Source organism: Oryx dammah, unplaced genomic scaffold, assembly GCF_014754425.2.
Source record: "Oryx dammah isolate SB20612 unplaced genomic scaffold, SCBI_Odam_1.1 HiC_scaffold_29, whole genome shotgun sequence".
In the NCBI taxonomy this organism is placed as follows: domain Eukaryota; kingdom Metazoa; phylum Chordata; class Mammalia; order Artiodactyla; family Bovidae; genus Oryx; species Oryx dammah.
In genome coordinates, this window is record NW_024070213.1 from 75,624,775 (window position 1) to 75,646,998 (window position 22,224).

The 22,224-nt window shown below is 39.0% G+C and overlaps 1 protein-coding gene across 18 annotated transcripts in view; it reads right to left on the reverse strand.

Annotated features, from left to right (window-relative positions):
- Positions 1 to 21,642, reverse strand: part of KIF21A (kinesin family member 21A) — a 195,145-nt gene extending 173,503 nt beyond the window's left edge. For all 18 annotated transcript variants that reach the window (XM_040233488.1, XM_040233486.1, XM_040233481.1 and 15 more), the window contains exon 1: positions 21,158 to 21,642. In XM_040233488.1, coding sequence (XP_040089422.1) covers positions 21,158 to 21,201 — 44 coding nt within the window. In that variant the 5' untranslated portion in view covers positions 21,202 to 21,642. The remainder of the gene's footprint in view (positions 1 to 21,157) is intronic.
- Between the last annotated feature and the right edge of the window lie 582 nt (positions 21,643 to 22,224).

Sequence of the window (22,224 nt, forward strand, 5' to 3'; positions counted from 1 at the left end):
CGGAGCAGGCACTGACATGTCTACTGATGGGTTAAGCATTTCACAGAAAAGGAAAAATAAAAATACCCCTGCTTTTAAATAATTCAAGATCCATTTAAGGAAGAAGAGCTACTAACCCAAGTCACTAAAATACTACACTTGGCCCTTGAATAACACAGATTTTAACTACACCTGTCAACTCACTTTTTTTTTTTAAACAAACATGTACTACTGTACTAAACAATTCAAGATCAGTTGAATCCATGGATGCAGAACTACAGATGAAAGGGCTGACTGTAAAGTTATATGAGGATTTCTGACTGCATGAAGGGGAAGGTTGGCACCTCTAACCTTGGTGTTGTTCAAGGATCAGCTGTATTTACAAAGCAAACTATTATGTTCCATATGTTAGACTTACATATGTATACACAGTAGAAATCAGCAAGAGAGGGATCCTTAGGGAAAAATAATTCTATTAATATGAGTATATATCATTTTATAAATGAGGAAACTGAGGTTCAGGCAGCACAAACAATTCACCCAAAGTTAAAAACTAGGAAAGACAACACTATCACTACAGTATTGTAAAGTAATTAGCCTCCAATTAAAATAAATAAATTAATTAAAAAAAAAAAAACAACTAGGAAAGAAGTCAAGTTCAAACACACCTCTTGATGTCAAAGCCCATTCTCCTCATAGGAATCTGTTTCAGTCAGGTCCTTATAATAAGAGCTGGCTACTACAAAAGATACATCTACCAGAAGTAAGGCTATAATATCTGTCAGGGACATCTGGAAGTCTATAACTCCACCAATATTAAATCCCAAAAGACTTGAGTCCTTGAGTCTTGAAATATAAAACAGATCATCACTTCCCTGAAAAAAAAGCAGAGCCTATTACCCACAGGACACTAGGCCTGATGAAGTAAAAAGATTAACAGTTAACAAAGGGATTTTTTATTCAAACTATCCTTAGAAGTGAGATGTTTTAGGAAACTTTCCATAGAAGCTTCCTGCCTCAAGCTAGCCACTCTGAATGAATTATTTATTAATTATACAGGGAAAAAATGTGTATTTATGTATGAGTGTCCACAGATGTGCATGTTTACAAGTCTTTTTAGGAGCAAATGAGCTGTTGTCAATAAACTTTTGCAATTAATATCTGATGAAAATAGGATGAAATTTATGGAAAGGGATTTTTTAATGGAATGAGCATGAAAATTGGGAAAGATGAGAAAGGATAAGTAACAGAGGGAAAATAAGCAAATAGATGAACATGGCTATGTTAAAGATTAGGAGAATGGAAAGATTAGATGTCATGGGACAGATTACTAAGACTTTATGTTGCTGTTTGGAAAATAAAGAGTCATTTTTCTGTGTTAGAAAGTATGCTAATGTGATCACAATGTCTCTAGAGGTATACCACGCTAATAACTTGCATGTAATGTGTTTAAACTTAATTGTTGGCACGGTTCATGGGAAAGCCATCTTATAACCCAACTGGACTGAGTTTCTCAAGGGCAAATTCCACATCTGATTCATCTTTCATTTCCCAGTGCCTAGCAAAGTGTTTTGAATGTACTTAATTATAGGGGTGCAATAACTAATAAATTGAATAGGACTAAACTGAGATACATTGAATTTACTTGGTCAAATTGAATTAGAATGGTCAGGAATGGGAACTATTAATTACCCTCACAAATGCACTTTTATTTCTCCATTTTAGATACCAAAATATACTTACTTAAGTAACTTCTGTTCTACTTACAATGAGCTTAGTATAGCCCTCTTTTTACACTTTTACTAACTATACTTTACAAAGAGGCTGTGATATACATAGCAGAAGTATAATCTGCTTTATACATAGATGAAATTGAGTCATAGACATCATATTATTTTTCCACAGGATTACTTTTATATTACTGCCACATAAAAGTGAGTCAGTGGAACAAAGGAGATCTGAACTCAAACTCCAAAAGCATTACTTTCCTCACCAAAGTTCATCTTAAAAGATTCAATCATAAAAGCAAAATTATGTAATATGCAAATAAACATATGATAGTCAAAAAAGGCACAAAGATGACTGCTTTCAGAAACAGAAGTTCCTGTTACTGCATTCTTTTTTCACATAAAATAGAGAGCATGGTTCTTATCAGAATGTACAGAGAACAAACATAGAAGCAAGGGCAGGGAATCTACTGGATGATTTTGCAGAATACTCATCCTCTACTGCTGTGTTTATTATTTTGATAACTGATATTTGTAGTATTTTTCTGCTTGTCAAAGACAGCAAGTGGGACTAGTCTTAAGTGCTAAGGCAGTCTTAAATCATCTTCAATGGTTCACTTAACCTTCTATTACATATTTTTAAAATTCAATTTGTCATCACACTTTTATCTTTTTTACCAACTGAGCTATCAGGGAAGCTTTTATTTCACAGTAAACCAATATGTGAAGGACACAAAAAGTATTTATTTTACCAGTTCAATCAATTTTCTCTTCTAAATAGGTTCGCTTCTAAAAGTGAAACTTGTTTTCAAGATCATTTCTGTTTCTGACTTGGTTTGTTGATCCTGTATCACTCAGAAACCTGTTTTTCAATGCAAACCAAACTAGCCATCTATTTAAAGGTTTCAGTGGCTACTATTATATAAAAAGGAAGACCTGGATTTTGAATAAGATCCTAAGAAAAAAAGAGTCACAAGTTGATTTTATTTCTTCTTTAATCACAGTAATTAAACTAAAAATTTGCAAAATAACATCTCATAATATGAATTACTAAAAACGGAAGGCTAAAATTAAGCCAATGTCTTTTTAAGTTAGCAAGGGAACTCTGTCACCTCAAATCTTTCAATTATCTCACATTAGGCATGGAAATAGTGAGATGTTTACCTAGAGATCATTTATAAAGTGAGTGTGTACATATGTGTGTATATTTGTATGAGCATGCATGCGTATGTCCATGTGTATAAGCATGTGTGCCTCTGTACATGTGAACTGAGGACATGAGCATATGTGTACTTCTGATCACTTTGGGGGTCTTAGTAAAACTTCTGTTGGCATAAGTAGAACGTGCTCATGTTAACAATATAGCAAGGAATAAACTTAAGAGTTTAAGGATTAAGGTGTCAGTCAGCTCACCTTACCAGGTGAGCAGTTGGAAATCAATTAGTATTCCCATGTTCTTAAAGATAAACAGGAAAGAAATGTAATTCTTTATCTACAAAAGAAAACAAAGATTATTAAGAAAATATTTTATTCAACCTGGTCAAGAAAGCATAATGATCTGCCTTGACTTTCACAACTCAATACATTCATAAAGACAAACAATGGTATTCATTCTACCATATAAATACAACGCTGATAACATCAGCTGATAACATGGAGGTAATTTATTATTTAATATAAATGTACTCTTACCATCTTTTCTTATAGCTTTATCAAAATATTTTTTTGTTGCTTTTGTTTAGCCACTCAGTCATGTCTGACTCTTTTGAGACCCCTTGGACTGTAGCCAGCCAGGTTTTCTCTGTCCGTGGGATTTTCTGGGAAAGATCACTGGAGCGGCTTGCCATTTCCTACTCTGGAGATCTTCCCAACCCAGGAATCAAACCCAAGTCTCCGTCTCTCCTGCATTGCAGGTGCATTCTTTACCACTGAGCCATGGGGAAGCCCTTAGTGAGACATAATTAACAAAATCATAAGATATTTACATTATGATGATCCTGATATAAACATGTGAAAGGGTTCCTCCCTTCAATTCACACAATCATTACCTCACATATTTGTCATTATTTTAAAAAGAACATTTAAGTTCTCCCAGCAAATGTCAATTATGCAACACAATGTTAACAACTATAACTGCCATGTTATATATTAAGGTCTCAAGACTTATTCTTCTTACAACTCAAAGTCTGTGCCTTTTTACCAATCTCTTCCTATTTCTTCCATACCCCATTATCCCTTTGCTTTGTCTTTAGAAACGGATATAATACATTGTAAAAAGGGGCTTCAAGTAAAGACTCAAAAGAATCCCTGCTAAAGAAATAAATTTTTGCAAGTTAATGACTAAAACTGACATTTATCAAGGCCTACTATATGCCACTGGAGAAGGAAGTGGCAACCCATTCCAGTATTCTTGCCTGGAAAATTCCATGGATAGAGAAGCCTAATGGGCTACAGTCCATGGGGTTGCAAAGAGTCAGACACAAGTGAGCATACACACAAAATGACTATATGCCAAGCATTATTCTGAGTGCTTTATAAATGTGTCAATTAATTCTCACTATCTTATGAGATTAGTACTCTTATTTCTCCATTTCATAGAGAAACTAAGGAGAACAAGAGCTCACCAAAGAAATTATCCAGATCTTGAGGTGAATAGAAAGAAATTGTGGTTGGTCACTGTAAGTCTTATCCATAAGAGGAAAAAGTGAGATTTAAAGATATATGTGTGTGTGTATGTGTGTGTGTACACACACAGAGAGATAAGAGGCAGCAGGAAGTGAAGGAAGGAGCAATAACTAAAAAAGGAATAAAGAATCTAACATCTCCCAAGTACGTTTAAATGCAAGGTATTTATAACATTCATATAATCTTAATAGTCTTATCAAGAAGGTATTAACTCCATTTTACAGATGAAAAAATAAGGGTCGTAAAGGTTAAGTGGCTGTCCTAAAATTTTGAACTCAATCTTTGTCACTAAAATCCAAACTCTTTTCAATAAGCCATGCTGTAAAGGAAAATAAAATTAAGGCAAGGATGGAGTAAAGGGATAATAATGAATGCAAATCCAGAAAAAAGACTGGAGATAAACTAGCTTTTGGAAGTTCTTTGATGGATACTGGGATAAGACAGAGCACTACTGTCGCAGAGCTATGATGCTTTTAAACTAGAATGCAGGGCTGTCAGAAGCCAGAATGGCTTTGATTTCAAGAATCAGTGCCCTTGATCCCTTCAACATTATTCTTCTTGCCTACCCTATCTCATTGTCAGGAAATCTGCTATAAAAAAAGCAATGGCCGATTCACCTAGATTCGCTAGTCCAACACAGAGCAATTGCAGAGTGCATACAAGTGGCCTGGCCTAGCTCAGCACACAGTCTTTGGACAGCTTTACGCAGAGATGCCAGTCCATCAGTGTACATATGTTACATGGCCACAGCAGAAGCCACGAAACGTTTTCATATTCATGTGAAGGTAGGTACAGTTCAGGCATGACTAAAATTTTCCATTTCAAAATGATGGCCAATAGGACCACAAATGAGGACTCAAAACCTCAGTTTCCTAACAATCCCAATGTATCATTTTTGACCAAAGTACCATAAAGACAAGTTGAGAATCTTTTCCATCAACTTAGATTAAAAAATAAATATCAATTTATTTTGTTTATGAACATAAATATATTTTATACTATATTGGCCAGATTCATCAATTCTAGTAGATTTTATCTTTTGGGGGGGCAGGGGTGTGTATATATGTGTGTTTATGTGTTTCATGTCAATCCCTTACCAAAATCACAGTTTGTTGATTTCAGGTAAAATCTGTTTCAAAACATACTGGGGCCTCCAGGTTGGCATGGATAAAGGGAGAAAGAAGGTTGTACAACTAGCCTGGCCAGAGGCCTAGGTGACATGGAAGTGAAGTAAGGTCCAGAGTGACCCAGGCTTGATTACTGGCAGCACATGTACAAAATTAGATTCAAACTTATAAAGTGGTAAATATCAAGCAATAAAAGTGTACACACATTGCAGCAATTTTAAAAAATATATAAGTACACACAAGACAACAGATTAAAAACAAATATACCAAAATGCTAGTAGTAATTATAGTTCAGTTCAATTCAGTCGCTCAGTTGTGTCTGACTCTTCACGCCAGGCCTCCCAGTTCCCACCATCTCCCGGAGTTCACTCAGACTCATGTCCATCGAGTCCGTGATGCCATCCAGCCATCTCATCCTCGGTCGTCCCCTTCTCCTTCTGCCCCCAATCCCTCCCAGCATCAAAGACTTTTCCAATCAGTCAACTCTTCTCATGAGGTGGCCAAAGAACTGGACTTTCAGCTTCAGCATCATTCCTTCCAAAGAAATCCTAGGGTTCATCTCCTTCAGAATGGACTGGTTGGATCTCCTTGCAGTCCAAGGGACTCTCAAGAGTCTTCTCCAACACCACAGTTCAAAAGCATCAATTCTTCGGTGCTCAGCTTTCTTCACAGTCCAACTCTCACATCCATACATGACCACAGGAAAAACCATTGCCTTGACTAGACGGACCTTAGTTGGCAAAGGAATGTCTCTGCTTTTGAATATGCATTCTAGGTTGGTCATAACTTTTCTTCCAAGGAGTAAGCGTATTTAAATTTCATGGCTGCAAATACCATCTGCAGTGATTTTGGAGCCCAAAAAAATAAAGTCTGACACTGTTTCCACTGTTTCCCCATCTACTTCCCATGAAGTGATGGGACCAGATGCTATGATCTTCGTTTACTGAATGTGGAGCTTTAAGCCAAATTTTTCACTCTCCTCTTTCACTTTCATCAAGAGGCTTTTTAGATCCTCTTCACTTTCGGCCATAAGGGTGGTGTCATCTGCATATCTGAGGTTATTGATATTTCTCCCGGCAATCTTGAGTCCAGCTTGTTTCTTCCAGTCCAGCATTTCTCATGATGTACTCTGCATAGAAGTTAAATAAGCAGGGTGACAATATACAGCCTTGACGTACTCCTTTTCCTATTTGGAACCAGTCTGCTGTTCCATGTCCAGTTCTAACTGTTGCTTCCTGAACTGCATACAAATTTCTCAAGAGGCAGGTCAGGTGGTCTGGTATTCCCATCTCTTTCAGAATTTCCCACAGTTTATTGTGATCCACACAGTCAAAGGCTTTGGCATAGTCAAGAAAGCAGAAATAGATGTTTTTCTGGAACTCTCTTGCTTTTTCCATGATCCAGCGGATGTTGGCAATTTGATCTCTGGTTCCTCTGCCTTTTCTAAAACCAGATTGAACATCAGGGAATTCACGGTTCACGTATTGCTGAAGCCTGGCTTGGAGAATTTTGAGCATTACTTTACTAGCATGTGAGATGAGTGCAATTGTGTGGTAGTTTGAGCATTCTTTGGCATTGCCTTTCTTTGGAATTGGAATGAAAACTGACCTTTTCCAGTCCTGTGCCCACTGCTGAGTTTTCCAAATTTGCTGGCATATTGAGTGCAGCACTTTCACAGCATCATCTTTCAGGATTTGAAACAGCTCAACTGGAATTCCATCACCTCCACTAGCTTTGTTCATAGTGATACTTTCTAAGGCCCACTTGACTTCACATTCCAAGATGCCCGGCTCTAGATTAGTGATCACATCATCATGATTATCTGGGTCATGAAGATTTTTTTTGTATAGTTCTTCTGTGTATTCTTGCCACCTCTTCTTAATATCTTCTGCTTCTGTTAGGTCCATACCATTTCTGTCCTTTATCGAGCCCATCTTTGCATGAAATGTTCCCCTGGTAGCTCTAATTTTCTTGAAGAGATCGCTAGTCTTTCCCATTCTGTTGTTTTCCTCAATTTCTTTGCATTGATTGCTGAAGAAGGCTTTCTTATCTCTTCTTGCTATTCTTTGGAACTCTGCATTCAGATACTTATATCTTCCCTTTTCTCCTTTGCTTTTTGTCTCTCTCCTTTTCACAGCTATTTGTAAGGCCTCCCCAGACAGCATCCCCATTTGGCTTTTTTGCATTTCTTTTCCTTGGGGATGGTCTTGATCCCTGTCAAGAATGTCACGAACCTCATTCCATAGTACATCAGGCACTCTATCTATCAGATCTAGGCCCTTAAATCTATTTCTCACTTCCACTGTATATTCATAATGGATTTTATTGAGGTCATACCTGAATGGTCTAGCAGTTTTCCCTACTTTCTTCAATTTGAGTCTGAATTTGGTAATAAGGAGTTCATGATCTGAGCCACAGTCAGCTCCTGGTCTTGTTTTTGTTGACTGTATAGAGCTTCTCCATCTTTGGCTGCAAAGAATATAATCAATCTGATTTCGGTGTTGACCATCTGGTGATGTCCATGTGTAGAGTCTTCTCTTGTGTTGTTGGCAGAGGGCGTTTGCTATGACCAGTGCATTTTCTTGGTAAAACTCTATTAGTCTTTGCCCTGCTTCATTCCGCATTCCAAGGCCAAATTTGCCTGTTACTCCAGGTGTTTCTTGACTTTCTACTTTTGCATTCCAGTCCCCTATAATGAAAAGGACATCTTTTTTGGTGTTAGTTCTAAAAGGTCTTGTAGGTCTTCATAAAACCATTCAACTTCAGCTTCTTCAGCATTACTGGTTGGGGCATAGACTTAGATTACTGTGATATTGAATGGTTTGCCTTGGAGATGAACAGAGATCATTCTGTCGTTTTTGAGATTGCATCCAAGTACTGCATTTTGGACTCTTTTGTTGACCATGACGGCTACTCCATTTCTTCTGAGGGATTCCTGCCCACAGTAGTAGATATAATGGTCATCTGAGTTAAAGTCACCCATTCCAGTCCATTTTAGTTCACTGATTCCTAGGATGTCAACATTCACCCTTGCCATCTCTTGTTTGACCACTTCCAATTTGCCTTGATTCATGGACCTGACATTCCAGGTTCCTATGCAATATTGCTCTTTACAGCATCGGATCTTGCTTCTATCACCAGTCACATTCACAACTGGATATTGTTTTTGTTTTGGCTCCATCCCTTCATTCTTTCTGGAGTTACTTCTCCACTGATCTCCAGTAGCATATTGGGCACCTAATGACCTGGGGAATTCCTCTTTTGGTATCCTATTATTTTGCCTTTTCATACTGTTCATGGGGTTCTCAAGGCAAGAATACTGAAGTGGCTTGCCATTCCCTTCTCCAGTGGACCACGTTCTGTCAGACCTCTCCACCATGACCCGCCTGTCCCAGGTTGCCCCGCAGGCATGGCTTGGTTAGCAGCCGTGAGGAAATACCACACACCCAGGGTGGGAGAAACCCAAGTAGTAATTATAACAGGTTGGTAACCTATAATTGATTGCTTTTCTCATCTTTTCTCAGGTATTTTTTTTTCTAATTTGATTACATTATTTCATTAACAGGAAAAGAAATCAAATGAAAATAACATGAAATTAAAAGCTGATTTTGAAGATAGACTATGCCTGCAAGATCTATTTTCTGCTTCTAAGTATTAGCCTTTTAAAAAAATGCTTTCAGCTAAGTTTTCATATATATCTGTCAATGAACTCTGCAGGAGCATTGCCCATTAGCTCTAGTTATGAGAAAAAAATACAGAAAATTTAAACTCATTTTCAAAATCTATGTCATTATTACTTCAGGTCTTTTTACTTAGTTTACTCCTTAAGATGCTCTTTAATCCACAGCTTGGTTTAGTGTATTGCTGCCAAGGTTGATGAGAGAAAGCAAGACAAGCACTGGCAACATTTTCAAAAATCTGGTGCAAGCCAGTTCAGAAAGAAAATTCACATTATTATTAACCAATTCAGTCATCAGTGTCTTACATCAGGTCAAGCAACTAACAGCAAATACAATAATACTATTGTTAATCTCACAAAGTGTGTTGTATTAACTGTAACTTTACAAACACTAAACACCATGGCAACTGAAAGTCTTGTGTGGGAAAAAAAAAGAATAAAAATGGTGGATTATACTAAGCTATATAAAAGGAATTTGGTAAACTAGAGAAGGATGATATGTGATTTACATGTTAAAAATGAAAACTAAGCGACTGTTATAATGGAAGGTTTTTAATTATTTATATACATTTCTGCTCTATTCATAGTGATATAAGGAATAGGCACTTAAAAAGCAAAAGAACAGAAACAACACCTATAATGTACTTCACAAATTGAAGTTATGGATTATATATTAGAGAATGACTAATCTAATTGCTAGGGAGAAGGCAATGGCAACCCACTCCAGTACTCTTGCCTGGATAATCCCATGGACGGAGGAACCTGGTGGGCTGCAGTCAATGGGGTCACGACTGAGCGACTTCACTTTCACTTTCCGCTTTCACGCATTGGTGAAGGAAATGGCAACCCACTCCAGTGTTCTTTCCTGGAGAATCCCAGGGACGGCGGAGCCTGGTGGGCTGCCATGTATGGGGTCGCACAGAGTTGGACACAACTAAAGTGACTTAGCAGCAGCAGCAGCAGCAGCAATCTAATTGCTAGAGTTTGGAATTTAACCAATATACTCATTGTTGGTTATATATCCAACTCATCATTAATAATGTTATTGCCTATGTTTGTATAAAAACTATTTTCCAAATGCTTTCACATGGTTGTCTCTGCTGATCTTCTCCCAAGTCCACTGAAGTAAGTGGATATCAATACACAAAGCCAAGTTTATCACTGGTTAAGACCAAAACATCTATTTCTGCCTTATTGACTTTGTCAAAGCCTTTGATTATGTGGATCACAATGAACTATGGAAAATTCTGAAGGAGATGGGAATACCAGACCACCTGACCTGCCTCTTGAGAAACCTATATGCAGGTCAGAAAGCAACAGTTAGAACTGGACATGGAACAACAGACTGGTTCCAAATAGGAAAAGGAGTACATCAAGGCTGTATATTGTCACCCTGCTTATTTAACTTATATGCAGAGTACATCATGAGAAACGCTGGGCTGGAAGAAGCATAAGCTGGACTCAGGATTGCCGGGAGAAATATCAATAACTTCAGATATGCAGATGACACCACCCTTATGGCAGAAAGTGAAGAGGAACTAAAAAGCCTCTTGATGAAAGTGAAACAGGAGAGTGAAAAAGTTGGCTTAAAGCTCAACATTCAGAAAATTAAGATCATGGCATCTGGTCCCACCACTTCATGGGAAATAGATGGGGAAACAGTGGAAACAGTGGCAGACTTTATTTTGGAGGGCTCCAAAATCACTGCAGATGGTGATTGCAGCCATGAAATTAAAAGACGCTTACTCCTTGGAAGGAAATTTATGACCAACTTAGATACCATATTAAAAAGCATAGATATTACTTTGCCGACTAAGGTCCATCTAGTCAAGGCTATGGTTTTTCCGGTGGTCATGTATGGATGCGAGAGGTGGACTGTGAAGAAAGCTGAGTGCCTACTGTGGTGTTGGAGTAGGCTCTTGAGAGTCCCTTGGACTGCAAGGAGATCCAACCAGTCCATCCTAAAAGAGATCAGCCCTGGATTTTCATTGGAAGGACTGATGCTAAAGCTGAAACTCCAATACTCTGGCCACCTGATGCGAAGAGTTGACTCACTGGCAAAGACCCTGATGTTGGGGGGGATTGGGGGCAGGAGGAGAAGGGGATGACAGAGGATGAGATGGCTGGATGGCATCACCGATTCGATGGACATGAGTTTGAGGGAACTCCTGGAGCTGGTGATGGACAGGGAGGCCTGGTGTGCTGTGATTCATGGGGTTGCAAAGAGTCGGACATGACTGAGCGACTGAATTGAACTGAACCAAACTGAACACCAAAACAGTTTTCTAAATATCCAAAGTTCATTCTATTACATCATATTGCTTCCAGCAGCTTTAATGCCTCTAACTTATGTGATTCTAATGCACAACAGACATTCAATAATTATGTAATAAATGAATGAATGTTGACCTAAAAATGTAAATAAGATTATAAAGAATATAGCTGAGAGCAGAGGTGCCTCATGCTTTATTAGTACACCATGTGCTCAACATACCACTTCATAACAGTTACTATAGCTTGACCCTCTCCAAGGCTCCTTGTTCCTGTTTGCTGAAAGAAAAAGTCTCTATTCTATGAAGCTATGTCAAATAATGTGAATATCTACTGTGAAAAATATAATTCATTCATCCTACTCAGAAGAACTGATATTGTGATGCCTAAGTGACAGACATAGCTCCCCCAAATTAAGAATAAGGTAAAATCCAATCTCAAAAAATTTTACTACACACTAAGAGATCCAAAGAGTAGGGAATAAACTTTAAAGTATCCTTGATTTAGCCCCTGGGTGGGCTCATGATGCCCACCTCGCTACACCCAAGTTTGAGCAACTTCTTGGTTTTCTTGCTCTTATTGAAGAAGTAGATGGAAGTGTACAGTGCCCAAGTAAGTTGACCCTAAGATTAAATCCTGAATGGCCTCCATTTCAAATCTGGACATGCAAATACCACCTTGTTTCAACTCAGTAAATCCAATGTCCTTCAAATGTTCTAATAGTGCTTTCAGTATACTAGCATCTTAAAAAAAAAAAAAGGTCAAATATTCTCTCAGGTTGGGGGACATTTCAAATCAAACAGTGAAAATCATCATATTGTGTATACCTCTCACACCGGAATTTTAGAGAGAGAAAGAGAGAGAATCAGATAAATAAATAAATAAGGTCCCAGAAGGCAGAAGTTTCCCTGCATAAAGTTTAGAAAGGTTTCAAGCAGAGATGGGATTTAGGGTATCTTTTGGATGCAAGGTTAAATGTATGGCCAAAATGTGATGTATCCTTACATCCTTCTAAAGTAAGGATAGAAGGGACTGATGTTATTTTAAAGTTTAAGAACCACCTTTCTAGTGAAGTAATTCTCAAAGTGTTTTATTTTTAAACCACTCAGATGTCTACCTCCAGCTCCAATTTCAGATCCCAGTAAATATACCACACTGACCCTACTCTATCTCCATCTTTCCCCACTCTCCAATCATCCCCCCCAACAGTGAGGTTGTCACTATTAATGGAACATGCTCTAATCGTCAACTCTACTGAGGTAGGGAAAAAAATTTAAGAACCAAGGTGATGGCAAAGGGAGAAGGCCACATGTCCCAGGCCTAGCATTCAAAAAAATTCTATTTACATGATTAATACTATTTACAAATTAAGCTACCAGGATATTGTATTTCTGTGGTTGTTACAGCATTAATGTGGTACATGCATATGCTGAAATCAGTCTGTTTTAACAATTTTTATAACCTAGTGTTGGTATTTTTTCACACTTTAATATAGTAGGAACCTTAAAATATAACCTGGATTTCTACTCCAGGGATCCCTCTCGAGAGAGAGAGAGAGGTCCTTCTTAGAATCATTGGTCTAGTTTCTAGAATTGAGGCAATCATAAAGCCAAAATAAAGGGCACTGAGATTGGAGGCACTCATTTAAATGTTAAATTAAACTTTTAAAAGGGCACTTGAGGGATTAAAACTGTAGTTTACAAAATACAAATTTTTTATATTTCTGGGATGTTTGCCAGCAAAACATGAAATCCTAAAAAATCCAAAGCAACAGTCAACAGAAGACCTGAGCTGATAACTGCAGGGACCTTGAGCAATTCCCTCAATTGCTCTGGGTCTCTGTTACCTCAATTATCTTGAAGGGGCTTCAACCAGCTAGTTCCTTCATGGTCCCTTTCAGTTTTAAAATGTATTTCAAATCCAATAATTACAAAGATACTAAATCCTAAAGGAGATCAGTCCTCGGTGTTCATTGGAAGGACTGATGCTGAAGCTGAAACTCCAGTACTTTGGCCACCTCGTGAGAAGAGTTGACTCATTGGAAAAGACCTTGATGCTGGGAGAGATTGGGAGCAGGAGGAGAAGGGGACGACAGAGGATGAGATGGTTGGATGGCGTCACTGACTCAACGGACGTGAGTCTGAGTGAACTCCGGGAGTTGGTGATGGACTGGGAGGCCTGGCGTGCTGTGATTCATGGGGTCGCATAAAGTCAGGTACAACTGAGCGACTGAACTGAACTGAAAAGTTATGCTCAATATATAAATGTCTAATAATTTCAAGACAAAGGAATCAAATATAATTCTTAAACATTAAGAACTATCTCATAATAATTGTAGAACTTCATCAAAATGGTCCTATTGGCTGTGTCATTTGCTTCAAATAAAGCCTGAGCCATGAGAAAACTATTTTAACACCCTGAGAAGATTAAATAGTTAATCCACTGGGAAACCAAGTTCAAAGACAGAATTCACAAATCCGCTCTCCAGAGAGAAGCATTAAAAATAACAACCATCCATTTTATTTTTAATAAAATCATTTTAATGACACACCGAATACAAATGATACCATCTAGCACACATTTTCACTGATGTGTCTTCCTTCCTAAATCTGAAACTTAGATAGTTTCATATCTAATGTTGACAGAAAATAACAATTTATAAGTTAAGGTCACATAGGTGAGCTATAACATGTCTTGGGAGAAACTATCCATAATAATGGATATTTCAAGTTCATTCCTTTGAAGAGAAATGGATGAGAACTGGAAGATTGGTCACATTATGAAATTAACTACAAAGCTTTCACGGCTTCACTAAACTGGAATTTCTAGTGCATCATTTACAAACCAATAATTATGCATCAAAATATTAACTAATTAGCAGCTAAGAGGGTAAGAGCTCAAGGGGTAGTAATAATTAGACATGAAATCTGAACTCCTGTGGAGTTCCAAAAACAATCAGGCCTCCCACACTATAGACTTAATAAACCTTATCTGAAGGAAAAGTATCAACTCATATTTAAATAAATAATTTCACTGACTTTAAGCTCATATCATCCACAAGCTCTTTAGTCTCCTCTGTTTCATTTCCTTTACTTTATGGTCCAAATACAAAGACATACAAGTAGGGTACACATGCCACACATACAAAAATGGAAATATCTTTCTAATGCACAGGCTTTGGAGTCCAAACTTTGTATGACATGTGCTTGTAAGCGGGGCACAATTTCTGGTTTTTTTTTTTTTTTAAGTCACTGTCCTTCAGGAAAGTATGAACTAAAAAGAAATGCTATTGAAGAAAATAAGTGACAGATAAAAACTAAACTGCAACAACTTTCTTTAATTTCTAGTTTGTGTTACTGATACGTTTTATGTTAGATTCAACAGTTTGTGCACTAAAAGAGCCTCACATTGCTAGGTCTAAGCTCCATGAAAAAGTGGGAACCACATCTCTCATGTATGTTCTATATCCTCAGTAGTAGGGATGTGTTCTGTACATAGTAGGCACATAATAAACACTTGATGCATGAAGGAAGGAATAAACAAATGATTGAACAGCAGATAACCATATGTTTCCACAAAATATTTCTAAAAGCCTTGCTTACCTGCCTCCACATTCTTTAGACATTAAATTGTTTCAAATAAGTTACATCACATGTAGATTTGTGTTTTAGCTGGAAAGATCCTTATTACACTGATATTAATATGTGAAATATTTTGAAAACATTTGGAAATATGTTTAAGAATAAAGAAACAGGTACCAGAGGCCTGAGTTTGAGTTCCATTTCTGTTATTTAGTGGCTGAGAAACCTTGAACAGGTCACCTAGTATCTTTGAGACTCATTTTTCCATCTGTAAGATAGGGATAATATCTGTCCAGCCCACCTCATATAGTTTTAATGTATATTAAATAAAATATTGCATATTTGTTTTACAGCCAGAATTGGACAAAGAGACCACAAAAGCTGAAAAGTTTCCTCTTAAGTAAGAGCAGAACCTACAATAAATATATTGTGGGAAAGTCAAGTTTAAAATGTTAAAATAGTTCCTTCCTATCAATAAAGAGGCAGCACTAGTGCCAACAGTTTGGCTAACAACAAAAAAACATACATTTAATATACTGCATATGGAAAGTTCTTACAACCCTTAATACCTCAGCATGAGGAAAAAGAAAAGTTCGAGGAGGTCACATTGCAAATCAGTGCCAGTGAAGGACTCAAAACAGCATTTACAATCCAATCAGCACTTAAGCTAGCTGAGCAATGTCACTTCTTAAAAATGCAGTAGTAAGGTAAAAAACACAGCAAATTAAACAACATTACACACTAATCCGAACTTGCTGTCAAGGATATGTCCTGTTCTCTGCCAAAACTAAGCAAAAAATCTTAGCTCACAACCACATAGACAATGACATAAAAACACAATGGTCCTTTCTGTATCTCCATTTTCCTTCAGTTCCTCTCGTATTTTGAAAGCTAAAATTCTTGGGGAAAAAGTTTCAAATATTATATCAGCATCAGACCTGGAAAGTATGAACTGTCCAGTCTTCTTGCTTGGCCCCACAGTAGGAGCCTTGCAGCAAACACTGTACTTTCCTTCACATCATTTCGTAAAGTTCCAGATTTAGAATTCAAAATGTTTGAGTTTAAAATGTGAACTGAATAGTTCAATTCAGTATACTATTAGGTAATAAGAATAGAATATACACTAAACCTCATTGCTCCTTTTTGTAGATGACATCTATCAGCTTACTACATTTTCTAGGAAGTCAGTTACCATCAACCTATTACCCATAACTTTCTATACCTATGCAACCAAGACGGGAAAAATGTTACTGTTAAATCAAATCTCACATGGATATATGTACGTATATAGATACATACGTATGTGTGTTTATATATACAACCACTCTAAAACAGACACCCAATATTTTGCTATTTTCTTAATCTACAGAAAATACCAGATCTATGACATGGCGGCTATGAACAGTTTTTTGGTTTTTCACTTTTTTATTGGAGCCTAGTTGCTTTACACTGCTGTATCAGTTTCTGCTCTACGCAAAGTGAATCAGCCATACATATAAATCCCCTCTTTCAGGGATTTCCTTCCCTAATTAGGTCACCACAGAGCACTGAGTACAGTTCCCCATGCTATAGAGTAGGTTCTCATTAGTTATCTGTTTTATACATAGCAGTGTGTATGTGTCAGTCGCAATTTCCCAGTGCATCCCACCCCCTAATTCCCCCTTGGTATCCATATACTTGTTCTCTACATCTATGTCTCTATTTCTGCTTTACAAATGAGATTATCTGTACCATTTTTCTGGATTTCACATATATGCATTAATATGTGATATCTGTTTTCCTCTTTTCTGACTTACTTCACTCTGTATGAAGTAAGTCAGCCTCTAATCCATTTATGTCTCTGCAAGTGACACAATTTCATTCCGTTTTATGGCTAAGTAATATTTGTGAACAATTTTTTTTCTATACCCTTTCTCACATTTTTAAAAACTTGTAGAGCAGCACTATTCAATAGAAATACCATGGCAACAACATTATATTTAATTTTAAAATTTCTGGTACCCACGTTTTAAAAAAGGAAAAGTTGATGACATTATTATAATTTTAATATTTTATTTAACTTAACATATCAAAATACCATTTTAATATGTAATCAATATAAAAATCATTGATATATTTACATCCATTTTCTCATACTGTTTTTAAAATCAAATATATATATATATATATATATATATATAAAACACAGAAAATACATGTCAATCTGGAGACTAAATTTCCATCAGAAATATTTCATAAGTATTTAGATTTGATAAACTTTACAGTTAAAAAATAGGTCCATATAACTACATTGTTTCAGGCATACCTACAAGCTTTCCAAAAACTAAATGGACAGTTTTAAATTTAATTAACATTAAATAAAATTTAAAATTTATTTTCTCAGTAGTGTTGAAACCAAGCAACCCTTCAGGGCCTTCCTGGGGACAGACACACCCCACCCTATGTCACCAAGCTCTTGTTTGCAGAAAAGTTTTAGCTGTCCCCAAGTTCTTAAGAGCATATTTAATCAGAGTAATGCAGATAGAAAGGAAAACCGTCAAGCAAGACAAAGTACTAACAGCTCTATTTGTATTAAAACTAAGTCAAAGGCCATTAGTTCCTCCACAAGGGCTATAGATAATATTCTGAGACACATCCCTAAGTGGTTTTACAGATACTAAAACCCCCACCAAATGGAAGAAGTTAACCTCATGCTGACCACAAGCAGGTAGATCCCACACCAGTTGGAAGCAGAAGGTTGATGATGTTAACTCCTGAAATATCACCCTGTTACCTCACCACCAACCAATTAGATACCCAAAAGCTGATCCGACACTCTGTGACCCTGTCCCTCACCTTGCCCTTAAACATCCTTCCCTGAAAGCCATCAGGGAATTTGCATTTTTCGAGCATGAACTGCCCATTCTCCTTGCTTGGCCCCACAGTGGGTAGCCTTCAATAAGCTATCCTTTACTTTACCACAACCTGGTGTCAACAGATTGGCTTTGCTGTGTGATGGGAGAGTGAAACCAAGTTTGGTTTGGTTACAGCATTAATCATCATTTGAGTGTTCAATAGCCACATGGGGTTACATAGTAGTGGAGGGGGGTCCTAAATCCACATCTACACAATGAGAGAAAGATACCCTACAGAACACCTCCATGCATGCTAAATTGCTTCAGTTGTATCCAACTCTGTGCAACTGCATGGACTATAGCCCGCTAGGCCCCTCTGTCCATGGGATTTCCCAGGCAAGAATACTAGAGTGAGTTGCCATTTCCTTCTCCAGAGGATCTTTCTGACCCAGGGATTGAACCTGTATTTCTTAGGTCTCCTGCATTGGCAAGCAGGCTCTTTATCACCAGCGCCACCAACATCTGAGATATACTCTACCCAAAGGCATTTTTCAGAAATTGAATTTAAAATGTTCTCCTGAAATAAGAAATTTTCTATTTAACTTCTTTTTCCAAAAGTCATATAATATGACCCATGCACTTATTTTGAGAAACCTAAAATACAGTCATCAACTTTAACACATTTGTAAATCTCCATATCTGATAAAACACAAAGACCTCTAGGACACTGTGCATTTACACAAGTACAGCCAACTTTCTATTACTTGTCATTACACTCATTGAAGGGTAAAAGTTAATCAACTGCTCTGATCATTTGTGTCTATGTGTTGATTTATTTACCCTGCTGATAAAGTCTATCATAAACTGGAAAGTAAGACTGGAGGTCACTGCAGAGATTTAAAAATCAGGAAAACAGTTTAGGTAAGTTCAGGTTTCCCCTTTCTGAGCTCTATCTTTTCTAGAAATATAAGGCATAAAAATCCTGTCAAAGTCATACATTTTTAATTAAACTAGTTCAGAACCAGGAAGAGGCAAGTGACCTTAAGCTAAGTAAAGGATTGCAAAGGATGTTCTTGCCTCTCACCTGTATAGATTTAATGGTTAAGAATTTGAGCTCTAGAATCAAGCTGTCTAGAGTTAGAACGCTATTTCTGCCACTTGCTACCAGTTTAACTTGGGGAAGATCACCTAATCCTTCTGTGTCTCACCTGTAAAATGGCCATAGTAATAACAGATCTAAGTCAAAGATTGTTATGAGAAATAAATGCAATTTCACAGCATATAAAACATCTTAACACACAGCACTGATCCTGGCACATACTGTGTGTCCAATAATTATTTCTATTTTTAGCTCAGAGGTTAGGACAAAAGATAGAACTTAATTTCAATAAATATCTGTTGTAAATGGAAATAAATGAAGTGCTACCTAAGCTATTCTTATCCTGTGCAAAATAAGTTTAACCAGTGAATCTATTCAATGTATTTAATAAAAATAAAATAGACCCTCAAAATAAGGCTTACTTCACGTGTTTTTATAAAGCCTTTCTCCAACAAACAGACCCACACATATTTCCTTTTTAAAAAGCTAATATGCATATCAAAAGCAAATATAAGTTATTTATTTGTCAATATCACTTTGCGGTGATTCATTACTCTGTTTATCTCCATTGCAAGCAGCATCATCAATAAACCACCCTATGATATTCTACAGAATTCACAGATAAAAATGTTAACTGTAACAACAGCTTTTTTCTCTGATAGCCAATTTTTTAAATTTTCATTACTATTTTATGCTCCTTCTTCACCTTCTTTGACCAGATCTGCTAATTAACAAAACTGCTTCTTATTGAGTTTCCGCTTTTTCCTTTCCCTTCCTCTGTGGTGGTAGAGTCACTAGTAAGTGTTAAAAGGCTAAAAGAGAGATAGCAACAGTAAACAGGAGAAACAACTAATCCAACAACTGAATAAATAGCCCTAAAATAACCAGAGAGGCCAAATTAAAACTTCAAAGGTTTTATAATAGGTGATTCTAAACAGTCATGGAAATGTCACCTCCATGGGTGGCTATCTCCTGGTCTGTAAAGGGAATGACAAATATCTTTGAAATTAATCTTATTCTTTAGATTGATTAAAATACAAAGTATATATAAAACTACCATTTCTATAACTAACAAGATTTGTCACTAACTTGTCACTATATTGTTTAACACAGAAAATTAATAGTCACTAGTTTGTCACTATATTGAAATGCTGACATGATAGGATAAGAACAGCTTTTCAGAAAGACTACAAGGGTGGAGTATTTTAAAAAAATAATTTCTCAGAGAAAACAGATTATTTTTATAATCCTATAATGTGTACACAAAGAGAAATGAACTCACAGTAAAGTATCAGAGCTATGAAAGAAACGCACTTATTCTACCATGAAGCCTTCATTAATATTTCAGTGATGATGTTGCAATTTTCCATGAGCAACTGTCAGAGCTCCGCTTCTCGATACGTATCAAAGCAATCCAAATTACGTTCGATTCTCATGTATCCGTCCTTGACCAAATTACAATTTTGATGTATCTAGTATTTAAAAACTCACACTCGGGAATGTGTAATTTTATATTGTAACCACCCTGCTGAACCTCAGGATGTTTCTTTTTCACCACTCCCTCATTTAACCCTTCCACTTACTGAAGAGTCTTCTTGCTTCTACAGACTGATCACCAATGAAGCTTCCCTTAAATATAATATGTCTTGCAACGCCAGAAATGTCTTCAACACCCACAAGCTGCTGCTATCTAGTCCCCGCCAGCGCTTAACAATACGTCCATTTATTTGCACAGAGATCTAGACCCCCGCGGTTGGCAGCGCTGTGCTGAGGCTTTGTCTCCTGCCTACGAAGGCCGGAGTTGCAGGTACCCTTACAGACAGTCACGTTACAAATACGAGAAGCGCACCACAACCCTGGAGAGAGGCAGCTCCTCTGGGCAAAGCCCGACAGACGATCGCCCAAGGCGGCCAAACCTGGGGCAACTGTTCCTCGGGTGCGCAACCCGGAGGGGGCAGAAGGCGATGGCTTCTGCCGCTGAGGAGTCAGGACGCCCCCCGGGACCCGGCGCCGCCCGTCACCTGCAAACGCCAGGGGGCCGAGGGCGCCAGGTTTTCCGGCCAGCACCCGGCCTCGCGCGCCAGGCCGGCGGGGACCCGCGGGCTCGGTTTCCAGAGATCAGGGCAGATCCTCTCAGGGAGCCCGCAGCCTGCCTTTCGCCGCGTCCGTCCTTACCTGACAGCCACCCGCACCGAGCTCTCGTCCGGGGCGCCCCACATGCCGGCGGCGAGCGACAGCCGGGTCCCTGGGCCTCTGCACCGCAGAACTGAGGCGCCGCTGGAGCCGCGGCGGTCGCGCTCAGGAGGCTGGAGCTGCAGGGGGCGGTCTGCTCACCTCCGCCGCACTCCAGCCATGTTGGGCGACTGAATGGAAAGGTGGCGGCGGCTCTGAGGCAGGAGGAGGAGGAGGTGGTGGTGATTCACTGCTCGCGGGCGCCCGCCCCTTCTCCCCAGCTCAGCCCCCAGGGCTGGGGCGGAGACGAGGCGCGCTGAATGGCGAGCTCGGCGGTGGCGGCGGAGCCAGCAGGCCGCCGGCGGCCTGCTGTTGGCCGGGTGAGTGCGCCCTGCCCCCTCCGATGGGAACGCGGCCTGCGGGCGGCCGGGCTGAACCCTCCACGCCTGCCTGCACTCTCCCGCTGCTGGCCCGCACTGCGTCAGCGGCGGCCGAGCTGCCGGCCCCACCTATAGCGCTGCCCGGCCTGCGCCCCGCCCTGCCCTCGGTGGGCACTGCCAGGCGCTGCTTGCCGGGAGGCGCACGGGGGAGGGATGCTGGCCGCGGGTTACCCACGCCCCGGGGTGACGAGCCCGGACCCCTGCCAGGCTGTGAGAACGCCGCGGCTAGTGCCCGCCCTGCTGCAGCCTGCGCCTTCTAAAAGCAAAGCTTGATTCCCCAGTGCAGAGCTTGCAATCTGCCCGCTGCCGCTCTGGTTCGCCTTTGTTTCCACCCTTAGCTTATTGTCCTCTCTCCAGCTTGGACTCTGACCCTTATCCCCAGCCCCCTCTGAACGCCCTCCTTCCCAGCAGTCAGTCATTCATACTAAACCCAGCTCCCTGGTTTGGCCACTGCCTCTGGGCAGCTGGGTTGTTCTGCAGTCCATCGCCTGTGGGATGTGGTAATGATTGACTCTTGAGACCCTTGAAAGCCTTCCTGTTAAATCATTTGTACACTGGTAAATGAACCGCACCCTGGTACTGCCAAGACTCCCCAGAACTGTGTATCCACCAAGCACTGCTGTGTAGTAC